Source organism: Tigriopus californicus, chromosome 9 (assembly GCF_007210705.1).
Source record: "Tigriopus californicus strain San Diego chromosome 9, Tcal_SD_v2.1, whole genome shotgun sequence".
NCBI classification, from domain to species: Eukaryota; Metazoa; Arthropoda; class Copepoda; order Harpacticoida; family Harpacticidae; genus Tigriopus; species Tigriopus californicus.
The window spans coordinates 14,035,805-14,048,049 of record NC_081448.1 but is presented as its reverse complement, the minus strand read 5'-3'; the positions used below and the strand labels follow the sequence as shown (position 1 = coordinate 14,048,049).

General features: G+C 39.4%; 1 protein-coding gene across 1 annotated transcript in view; it reads left to right on the top strand.

The window, feature by feature from the left end:
- The window catches only part of LOC131887059 (neuropeptide F receptor-like), a 35,389-nt gene that overhangs the window by 10,299 nt on the left and 12,845 nt on the right, over positions 1-12,245 (top strand). Inside the window, exon 2 of the mRNA XM_059235553.1 lies at positions 1,841-2,020. Within this exon, the coding sequence (XP_059091536.1) occupies positions 1,850-2,020 (171 nt within the window). The 5' untranslated portion in view covers positions 1,841-1,849. The remainder of the gene's footprint in view (positions 1-1,840; positions 2,021-12,245) is intronic.

The following is a 12,245-nucleotide window of genomic DNA, read 5'->3' as shown; positions in this document are numbered from 1 at the left end:
AGGGATGACCGGCTTTTTATTTGCCTGAAATAAAAAGAAGTAAAGAGAGAAAAAATACATGACAAGGGTCCTAAAATGAGAGTTATGGCCCATAACAATGAGCTCTCTTATTCGAAATGGTCGTTATCAATGTGTGCGCTTGTTCAGATAAACGTTTTCTACTTGAACTTGGAAACAAGACCACTTTATGAACCTTGAAATGCCACTTTACCCTGGAGATTGTAACACTGGCAAACGCCACTTATCTTGATTTGTTCTGCGTAGACTCGCTTTTAACAATAGTTCTCTCCACCAATAATAATCCTAATCTGATAAAACAAATGAAAACATGAGGCGGGAGAACATCTTGGATGAGGTTAGACGAGAGAAGGTGTTTTATAGACCACGACTCGACTAACTGCAGAAAGACCATTGACCAGGTTGTGTCAGTGAAAGAGGAGAAAGCAAATCCCACCAGAGGAGTTCATGCATCATCCGACAACCCGTCTTTTCGGCACAAAAAATGTACGCGAGAACGTAAACCACAATACGTAGTGAGTCGTGGTGGTTTTTCATTCATAAGTTCCACATTTCGAAGAATGAGGATATTGGAACCGAACAATCCCACATGAACCTCAAAATTGGAAGTAACGTCCGATGTTGCTTGGGTCCATTCACTTTCCATCTCGCATGGTAATTGAATTAGGCATTCTCGCTGAGATGATGAGCCCTTGCTTATGTGCTCAAATTGATAGATTGGAGATAGGAGTCATTGGAGATAGCCATCATTCTCATTTCACACTGTAGTACGTCAAAGTTATATCGGAAGCTTCATAATTCGCCCACGCTCAAAAGGGAGAACCAAATTTGAAGAATCATTCTTCTTGCTGTTTGAACGGTTTTCGGGAAATATGAATTAGGGAGAACTCTTGGCGTACTTAAGAACATCTTCTTCCCAGTACGGTCATTCATTTTGCACCATCGTGTCGCTTAAAAATGGAGAAGAATGTTGTACTTTCCGCAATGAAAAAAAAATGGATGTACTGTAAGTTTATCGACTGATCGTACGTAGATACGTACGTGAAACATAAAGCGAAAGGAGTGGGGCCCGTTTTCATACGAGAATTGCTCTTAATTAGATTCATTGAGAGTGCTTAAGGACCTGATTATTCATGATCGGTTTTCGGACTAATGTGCGTAATTGGCCGTAGGACTTGCTTGGTACTTTAAAAAGGTAGAGAAGCATTTCAAATATTGAAGATCTGAAAAGGAAGCTCATATTTTGTTTCTTAACCTGCTCTTGTTTGCTTATTTAATGGCTAGACAGCCTTCATCTAGCCTTGAATAGAGAATTGTTGTGAATCGAAACTTAAGAAGACTTCCATTGAAAGCCATAACCATCAGACAAGTTTCCGTTACATTTAAAACAAGGTCCACCATTTGTTCGAAAGGTGCTTGGATCATTGCGAATGACGGTGACAATCCTTTTTGGAGCAAGGTGACGCTTAGCAGAAAAAGAGACACTTAAGGCAAGCGAAAAAGTCATGAATTTGCTTTTATCGGCCTCAAAAAGGTCCTCGAACAGGATACCATAAAGCTATTTCCACCGAACCCTTGTGGAAATGACATTTATTTAGGGTGCGTTTCACCCATAAACCTCTCTTCATTTCTGAAGAGAGAAAAATGACATTCCAAAAAAGTACAGGGGGATAATAATGAGTCTCCTTCTTGGAAATGAAGACCTCTTGTGAGTCTGGTTTGAGAGTCCCTACGGAAATCATGAGGATTCCAACTCTCAGACAATCGTCAATCTTGATTATCTAGTCTCACCAAAATCATTCTTGCCCACTCTCTCTTCCAGACCATTGCCATGGAGAACGTCACCCTGAGTTCAAACATTTATGACGGCTACAACAACGACACTCTGGTCCTGATCGAACCGGTGGCAGAAGTGGACCAATGGGTGCCAGAAGGCAACTTAAGTCGACGAGAGGCGCTCGAAATTGTGGTAGAGGACATGCTTGATGGTTGGCGTTATCAAGTGAGTCTTGTGTGATACGTATATTATTGTGACTGACTTCCATGCTTGTCCTTGAACACATTGCACGTTTGGCGTAACATTACGATTTATGGAATGTTTCGTGCCGGCCTTAATGGGCATGTCCCACAGCTCTTTTGTTTTATTTGGTCTATGTGCTTTGTCAACATCAAAATGTTAAAATGGCCTTGAATGGACATGTCCCTCCTCCCATTTCTGGTCCAAGGGCTTTTTGGCTTAATAAAAGTGGAATGAAATGAAACTTGGAAACTAGGCCACCTGCCCTTTGCGATTCCAGTTGACCTTTGAATCCAAATATCTAATCCATTGTTTTCCTGATTATTTGAGAAGAGATTCTCAAAAACAGGATCTCGTTAAAGCTTGGCAACCTAGGATCATCTTTAGTTCTTGGTATCCTTTTCCGATCTCTTTTGTAAGAAATTCTGTACTGCTAGTCGCCTTCAAAAGCTTTTCATTCTATTATCTTTCGGTCACATTAGTCAAAGCCAAACACATAAATGAAATAGCCACTCTACTTTTCACTCTCATTGCTTTGACTGGTCATCAGTTATAAATTGGTCTTGATAATTAAGTTTTCACCAGGACTGTGGTGACACAATACTAACTAAACTAGCCAATGTTGTTAAATATAACTGCGTAATTATTTAGTCCTTTGATGTGTAGAAGATCACTAGAACTGTCAAAAGACGTTTAAGAAAGTGTAAGAAATCGTTTGCCTATCATTAGATCGTAATCAGATCGTAAACCTATATTCAGAGAAGAAAATGAAATGAAAGAAGAATGGAAATAAAAGTGGATACTGGACAAGTGTTTTACTGACCAAAGATGCCTTCAACAGGTTTTTTTCTAGTTAAAGGTTTCTCTGTACTGACCCTTCTTATATTTCGTTGTTGAATAGCCCCATTCCGCTGCACGAAATGTGGTGGGCGCTTATAAGTCAGCCTCTGCCATATCAAGCACCGGTTTGGCCGATTCCTCTTTATTGAATTATAATGCATTTGCGTTATTTCTGGCAAATTCTTTCAAAATCTCCTATATAATTAGTAATCTGGCTCACATAATGTCCGGAAAAGAAATCCCTTTCATTGCACGTCGCTAATAGTTTATTTTTCAATCTACCGTGCTTTTTCCCGTCTTGTTTGGGCTGTCTGACGTTGTAAATAAGGGCCCTTATGATCATTGCCTTGGACTGTAGAGAACCATCCAGAGAACCATAGAACAAATAGAAAAAATGAATAATGCAGATGCCAGATGGCGTTCATTGTGTTACTCATTTTAACGGCTAATGTGAGGGTTAGTAAAACAGCTGATGTTGGGCAAGGTGACGAAGTAGTTCGAATGATGTATAAACTTCATTCTCGGCAATTATTTTTTTTGCGGACATCCTTACCGCTACCGGGATTGGAATCCCAGCAGTTCAAGACGAGAAGATTATTCATTTTAATTGACTTTTATTTATATATATTATTTGATCTACCAACGAATTTTTTTTCGGATTCCCTCCCTTACCGCTAATGGGAATGGATCTTTTTTAGCAGTTCAAGACATTTTTTTTATTGACTTTGTATTCATATGCCATATGATCCTTCAATGAATTCGTGTTGGCTGATCTGGCTAGCCCTTGAATACAGTATTCATCAAGAATTTTGATGAAAAACTTTTCCAATCTTTCAACATTTTATCTAATACTTACTGTGTCGTTAATGGGAATGTAATCCCCCATAGTTCAAGATGGAAAATTTATGTGATAGCTCATCCATCAACGAATAAGAGTTGGTAGATCGAGGTGGCCCTTCAGCACAAGGTTCATTTGGAATTTAGCTGAAAACCTGTCCAGGCCGGGCTTTAAACCTGCCTACGATTTCTGCTGTATTATTTGCGATACTTTTTGGGGATCTTTATCAATCAGAGCGCAACGCACCATATCAAACGATAGTTAAAAAACGATATTGGCCAACAAAACTAGTTCCACATTTTGCAAGTTTCACATACAAGAAACGAATTTAACTTTTATAGCGCCGCACAAAACTTGGATTGTTGTGGAAAAACTTTCCAGGAATAGCGACGCCCTTGATGCAATCAATCATCTCTAACGCACACCATACGTATGGTAGCCATGGAGTAGGAATTGCCTAACAACTGATTGGCCAGGTGTTATTTTTCATCTTATCAGGCCTTCGTTCCTAAAAAAGGAAAGCGTTCTTCTCTCTTTGGTGGACCAATATGAAGTCCTTTTATCTCATTCCTCCTTTGGTGTCATCCTTTCAATTCGAACAAAAGAAACCACATAAGGCCAGTCCAGTTGGAAACGTTTATGTTGTTTCAATGGATCCCAAACGGCGAGTAGGCCTCTGTTACTTTTGGTCAGCGATGAAGACTTTTGCGTCACACATCTCAAAGGAGACCAAACTGTTAACAAAGGTTAAACGCATGGGAGATGAGCCTTTTCTCTTTCTGTTGTGGCCTTCATTATACCAATCTGTCCTATTACGACACAAACATGGCTGTTCCATTCTCGGAGAGCCGATTTGGGTGTCGGTTGAACGAGAAGAATATCCAAGAGTGCCAAATCTTCAGGAGTCTTTGTTACCAGAAACAATAAAGGGTCTGTCTGTGACCTTGATGAATCATCCCCTCATTCGAAGACCCAATAATGGACGGGGGTTACGAAGTAACTTTTCATAACTGTAGCCATTCATTAGAGCCAGTCTTCAAAAGAAGCTTAACCGCATTGTCATCGCATTAATAGGGAAATAAATAAAGACGAATGACGTTAAGGAGAAAGCGGGAACAAGAAGGGCCCTTCAGCAGATCATAATTGGGGGTTTAAAAAATAGAGTCTAATCCACTTACCTCAGGATTGCATCCACATCGGTCTAAGCACCTTGTTCTGGTAAAAGCGTTTATTTCATTAGTTTCAAAAGCTTGTTATTTTTGCGTTATGATCATGACCAAAATATTGACATCGTCTCTGGCTTGGTGTCGCTGAAATTCGACGCCCTTAAATTCCCCCAAACCTTCTTTACAATATTTGGTTTGATCAGAAGATTGCCAATGGGACAGCTGATCGATCCGTTTGGTCTGTTTATAATCATGGAAGAGTGGGCATTGAATGATTGTTTGGCTAGCCTATAAATAGAGCCGAGAAAATTCGTTCATTTCTAATTGCTACTAATCCAAATATCATGATTTCATGATAGAAATATGATTTCAACTCAACATTTACTGTTCAAGGGTCAATTTCTAAGAACTGCGAAAAGTGGAACAGTTTCGCAGTTTTTACTTCAGCACTAAGTATTTGGGTTCGGGTTCCAAACAGATCGACGAGGAGGCAACCTGATGTCTTTTGAAGAAAAAAACTGACATGGGTTCTTGGTTGTTATTTGGAGAAGTCTTTTGTTCTTTGAACCACAATATGGAACAACTCATATGGAAGCTTGAGAACTGGTAGCGACCACGCTCAATGACCTTGGAGCAAGATTGACATAAACCAACCCGTATTGAATGGGGGAACTCGTTTGGAAGTAATCCAGCCATAATAGCAAAGACCCGTGAGTTGAATAATGAGTGTTTCAACCCTCGCTTGGCCGGGCCTGAAGACAGTGGGTCGAGATGAAAAATGATACCTTGACGTGTGGAACAATCCAAGACAATGGAACTTCTTGTTTCCTTTTAGTTGACAGATGTATGCAGTTCTGTTGGCAAAGTGCACTTGACCTTCACTCGCATGGAATGATTCCATGACATCTATTCACTTGACGTTCTACCCGTTTCCACTTTTCGGGTCCACATTATCTCTCAACCCTCCAAATATTGGATAGCTAGCGAGCATGTGCATTGCATTGCACATTTAGCAAGTTTAAGATTGCAAATATGCTCGAGACAGGAAAGATTTGAGATTGTCAAAGAGACATGATTTGGTCAAGATACCGAGTTCCTAAAATTTGCCTTGTGTTCAAAGGTACAAGTGGTGGTTAACGGGAACAAGCAAGATTGCACGGATCATGGTCATGATTAGATAACGTTCAGGAATATGAAACACTAAAATCGACCAAGCACTCTGGGTAGCTGCTTTTTAAATAAGCATCGAAATGGACCAGGTTTCATTTCATGGCAAAAGAAGATGGCCAAAAGGCAGTCTTTCATCATCTTTAATTTCATGAGGTACAACAATTATCAAAGAGCAATGAGCCTTTAGTTTCAAAACATTCAGATTTCAAGTTGAACATATCAGATCTATTCTCTTCGCGAATATCTCAGAGTAAAAAAAATAGTCTCGGGGCTACTCGTAGATTGTTTTTGGGGCTGCCCAAAATGAGAATAATATTGGCCCAGTCCCAATATTTGAACCGGTAACACAATTTATCTTTCAACTCGGTTCGGAATTTGTGCAATCGTCATGATCCCCATTTATCTTTGTTGGGTGTTCAGGTCTAAGAATAGACGTGTTGAGTTATTGTTATTGAGAGTTAGAGCATCCAAAAACATTCATCTTAGAATGGAGCTTCAGTGGTGTTATGTACACAAGTCTGAAATGAAGTGTCTGATCTCTTGTGAGGATATCAAAGAACAGCCATTTATATTGTGAGATTGGATTGAAAATTGAAGTGCGCTACCAACTGATCATGTCATCAAAACCAAGCAGCTATTCAATGCCCACATTGCTTCTTTTGAGCTCCATGTGAATATTCGATGATATTTTTGTTCCCATTTGCCTTCAGACAAATGGTTCCCAATTTATAACTCTTGCCGTCGACAGATTTTCAGAATTCGATGTCGAATACGTTATCAGGGGATACCAAATCTAACGACATAATGGGCTATTTAAAGCCAACTGAAATACCTTTTTATACTAGAGAGTAGATCTGACACTAAGCATCAGTTTTGGATCAATGGAGAACAAAACAAATCTCGAAAAATAGGTTCATGTGCCTAAATCACAAAATGTACCTCACATTCCAACAATCTTACGAGAATCTAGGAATAGTAGTGAGCATTAAGGGGGTATTAGCTTTCGACAATTCATTGGCCTTTTTCTTAAGATATCTCAATAACTGCTACATAAAATCAGATCGACAGGCAGTGAGTCCAAAATATCCATCTTCAACCCTTGGGAAAATATAGAAGAGGAAAGAGGTTGGCAGTAAAGCCAAGAAATCCCACTAGCTAAATTGTTCTATCTCCCTATCTAAAAACACGTACTCCACCCATTTAAAAAAATACCAGCCTTTCACGGGAACCATCTGCTTTGGAATGGTCTCTAATCTTTCTAGGTCGCCATAGACTTTTCGACCTAGAATTTAAAAAACTTCCAGGCCCCACCTTGGACAATTTACCCTTGGACACCAAAAGTTCGATAACTAATGTCCGTGTCTCCAAACCTGGTTTTGGAACATGTGCCCATCGCAGCTCAAGCTGACGTATTGAATTCTTTCTAAGACATGTTTCTGATGTCTGTGGTACCGCCAAATTTAAGGTGTCTGGGTAGAGCACAGATGACGTCAGCAAATGCAATCGCATTGCATTGGAATGTTTGGGGTTGCTGTACAGCCCAACAACGTCCCCATTGGACCCACAACATTCTGTGGAAATGGCCGAAATGGTCTTCGTTCGCACGCACAGAACTCATTCTTTTATCTTGGAATCACGCCCTAGAAACACGGACGGGAGTTCCTTTTTCAGGAAAACTGAGCCAGGTCTAATCTGACCTTTGTATTTGAAGTTGATGACTCACTAATATCAAACTTGATCTCTCTTTCGCTACGAGGTGGTAACAAAATAATATGCCGGATTTCATTCCTTGGTGTTGTCGGCATGCAAAAAGCATTATAGTAAATTTGGAGCACAGCCATCAATCTCGGTGCCTAATCTGGTGGTGGTTAAACCAATCATTGTCAAATTAATGTCTTGTGGTTCAAGAGGAAAAACAAATGTGATTTTTGTAAAAAGAATTCATCTTTATTCTCAATAACATTTATATTCATAACATTGCCTAACAAGCACGTAAAGTAGGATCAAGGAAATCAATCCTGTAAAATGTCAACGTATTTGGAATATTATGAGATCAGAACGAAGTTATCCACAAGCAATCAGTTCATCGATTTTTTGAGGGAAGCAGCCTCAAGCCAAAACGAACTATGAATAATGTACATTGTACAATTGGCCTTCTGTTCTTCTTTACTTATTCAGATATTAGTCTCTATTTAGTGGCCTTCAAAAACAAGGCATTTTGGTACTGTTTCATTGAAGTGTTAGAGCTTCAAAGCGTAATGAAACCTTTAAACAACATGCATGAATGATCGTTCGATAAGCTCTGAAAGAAAAAAATGGCTCGATCTGCGTAAACCATCCGAGACAAATACCAACAACTAGTAAGTATCAAAAACCTTAAATTCACAATCTCACACACCTTATCCTGGCTGGATCCCATGTCGAAGAGTAGAATTCCCAATGGTCATCTCGAGATAAAAACAACCTTGAACAACAGAAAGCTTTAGTCAGCCAAATAGTTTGGAGATAGCATTGACTAACTGTCTCTAGATTGCTATTTGAAACTTTCAAGGGCTATTGAACTCAAATGTGATTGCTGGCCAAAGGGAACTTTGATGTTATAGAAGTCCAAATTGGATTGATTCCAAAGACGATAAAGATGATATCGCACATTGTCTGGTCTGGAAATAAAAGGGGTGGCCGTCTTCCAACATACCGCTATTCACAATTTTTTGATACTATTTCAAAAAGTGCCATTTCTTACGTATGAGACTGTCCTAATATTGGAAGGTGGAAAATGTCTTATCTGATCTTACTTGAAGAGTTTTGAAGCGGTTGGAGGTTGGAAAGATCTATATAGTATCGTCTGTCTTCAGACATGATGAATGTTCGCCAAAGGAAAAGGCTCGGAGTAAAGGTCAGCAACTAATGAAGTATGTACAAGCTATGGCTGAGTCTCGACCGACCATAAATTTGTAGATGTCAAACATATTTTATACGAATGACCTAACACCACAAATTACATGACATAACCGCGCTTGCTATTCCACTAAGAAATAATCCTTTGTGTATTATGCAAGATCTAACTCGCTCTAATTACTAACAACACGACACCCGTTCTTCCTCCTTAACGAACTCAAGATCAACTTTACATTTTCACGAAAAGTGCGCCAATGCATATGACATCATGGGAGTAGGTGAGGACAAATTATCTCCCAAGAGTACACACACCAACGCACTCACACACTCACATACTGATGTAGCACGGCGTTCTAAGGATGCCTCAGTGGCATTGCAGAAACGCAAGGCTATTTGAGGCTTGAGGAGACCAAATACCGAGGAACTCATTTCGCTTTAATGCATCCAACACTTGCTCCTTGATTTCAAAGCACTCGAGCGCGAACGAGGACCTCGGCATAAAATCTTGCCGAGAATTGTGAATTGGTTCCCCAAGCCGCCAGTTTATGGCAAGGCACAGCACTGGTCTTGATATGATATGCAAATTTGTAAGAGCTACCATTATTTTAGCAAAAAGGGGAGAGGATCATGTAAGGCACTCTCCATACAAATGGCTTCACCTGTGTCATCAGACGATGAAAACCAGTAATGAAACTCTCGACTCTTGGGTAGGGTTATTGGCTGAATGATGCATGCATTACTTCATTTTTAACATTTGTAGCAATTTCAATATTTCATGTTCTGAAACATTCTAACCATCGCACTGATGTTGGTCAAATTTTAGTGTACAATAAATAAAGCTTAAAATCGGTTAGCGTTACACCTCAACACATTGCGATCTGGACAGATATATTCCGTGGAGATCCGGAACTGACATGGAAAATATTCATTTCAATCAAACTGAGATAACCTTCATATGGCACTAATTATTGCGACAGAGGGTCGATGAATTTGAGATGCTTGAGAAACCTTTCAGTAAACTGTAATGTTTGAATTCAAGTTATTTTTCTTTTATCTTGCAATCTCAATCGGAAATCAATAGGTCAAAAATTTAATGAAAGAAAAATGAAATGCAGGATTTTTGTACGTGATAAAATTAATAGTTAGGTATGCTATCTTGCTCTTTTGCCATCGTGGACACTGACAACCCTAATGTGAATTTCCTCGGAAAAACACTATCATGAATGGTGGCCCATCAAAAAATTATCTTTTTGCTGGAGTTTCCATTAATTCGTTATTAAATATGACACTTGTTTACGTGGTCGCGACAAAAAATATGATAAGCTTAGGAGACTTTCACCTGATTTTGTAGATTAACATGGATTTGATAACAACTGAGAGTATTTTTTTTTTCACGTGAAATGAATAAAAGCAGGAAGAAAAAAAAGCATTTTACTTTTATAGGAATATGGTTTATATGGCTTGTTTCCATTCTGAAAATATTGCATTTTTCTTGGAGCTATTCTTAGTTAGAATTGAGGAAAACCAGGCTCCTTGTTTCATACCATTAGTTATCTAACCCGAAAAAGTGCGACTCTAACAATAATGTTTATCAAAGCAGGATATCCTTTGCCGATCTGAGCTGCAAAATGCCCTTCCTTTTTCCTTTGGTATTCAACTTTTACGCATCAACTGATTTTAATGTCACATAGATATTTTCACTCCATCAAGCTGATGTAACGAGGTTGAAGCTAATGAACTTAACAATGACTGAAAGCCATCTGAAATCATGGGAAATCGTAACAAGACACGACTTGCTAGCCTGTAGTCATCCGGAATATGATCAATCACGGACAACATTGGTTACTTATATGATTCCAACTCTCACATTTTTACATAGTTTTGATGTTCCTTTTTGCTTTTGACACAATCATGGTGAAAGATGATTGAATCCTGTTTTCGAACCAATCCTAATACTTTTTACGTGACATTTCACCATGTTGGCTTTGTGAGCATTGACGTCACTCATCTCGTATTCTTAACACTCGATGGCAAGTCTGTCTGTTGCAAAAAAACAGCACCACTTGACCTTGGAGCACCTTACCCAAGATCAAAGGTTTACGACGAGTCTGGCGGATCACCTCATTTTTTAGAGTGTTTTTCTCTGGATGGACAAAGGTGCCTGCCTGCCTGCCTGCCTACCTGCCAGTCTGCCTGAGATGAAAAACAGTCAAACGCCATCCAAGAATTAATTGAACGTACGTTCTCAATTCTCCACTTGCTTCTTGAAATTGAGGGTGAGATGGAACGCGGCTGATCCCTAAGTTATGCCACTAACGAAGTTGGGAGGAACTTGCCGAAAGGACGCAAAGACTCGTTTGGTTGCAAGAATATGCATCTTTCAGTTAAAACATCGGCTCAGTTGGGTGAAAAGAGTTCGAAAATGCATCTGACAGCTCACTGGTGCTGATATGACAACTATGAACCCAATTTATCCTTACCCGGACTCATTGCCAGAACTCACTGGAACGTGATCCCAAAGGCTGTTCGTTGGCAAGCAGGGCTTGAACTGGAGCGTTGGCTCTCTCCACAGATCAATAGTAGCTTGCAATAATTATCCTTTTAAAGGAAGCCCCTCTCTCCCAATAGAGAGAGAATACGTTGTGCACTTTCCATCCTTCCAACAAACTACCTACGACATTGATTGGTTGATCGTTTCTGCATCATTCATGGCACGGGGCATAAAAAGGTTGGCATCTTTCTGCTAAAGTTCGCCCAAAGAGGCTCATTCACTCGTTCTTATTCTCCCTTGAGGCGACAAAAAGCAACGACGGTTCAAATATGGAATAGGGATTCATCGAAATAGAATGCTCACCTCCGTTTTACTTGAGATGCTGACAAAGCTTGCATTTTGTGGGATTGGAACAACTCATTGGGCACTTATTGGAAGAATATGCCCTTGATGTTTTCTTTATCCCTTTCATGGTTTTTCTTCAATATATGAAATATATTTTTGCATTTTTTTCTTTTAGTTCACAGTTGCATTGGAAGACCTGGGGTGACCGGGAATCAATTAATGAAGTTTTGAGCCTGTTATTTCGTAATCACCTAATTAAAAGGCTTATAATTGAATAGCGTGTTGGGAACTAAAAACTATATATATCGTATAAAGATAGTTGGTTTTATTCGCCCTTGTGCCTTAAGCGTGACCAAAAGAGTAGCAATCAACCTTATTCACTTTTGTCAATGCCTTTGTATGGACCAATTGGCTTCAAATTCAAATTTAATGTACATTTATTGAACGCCCATTTTTGCCCGT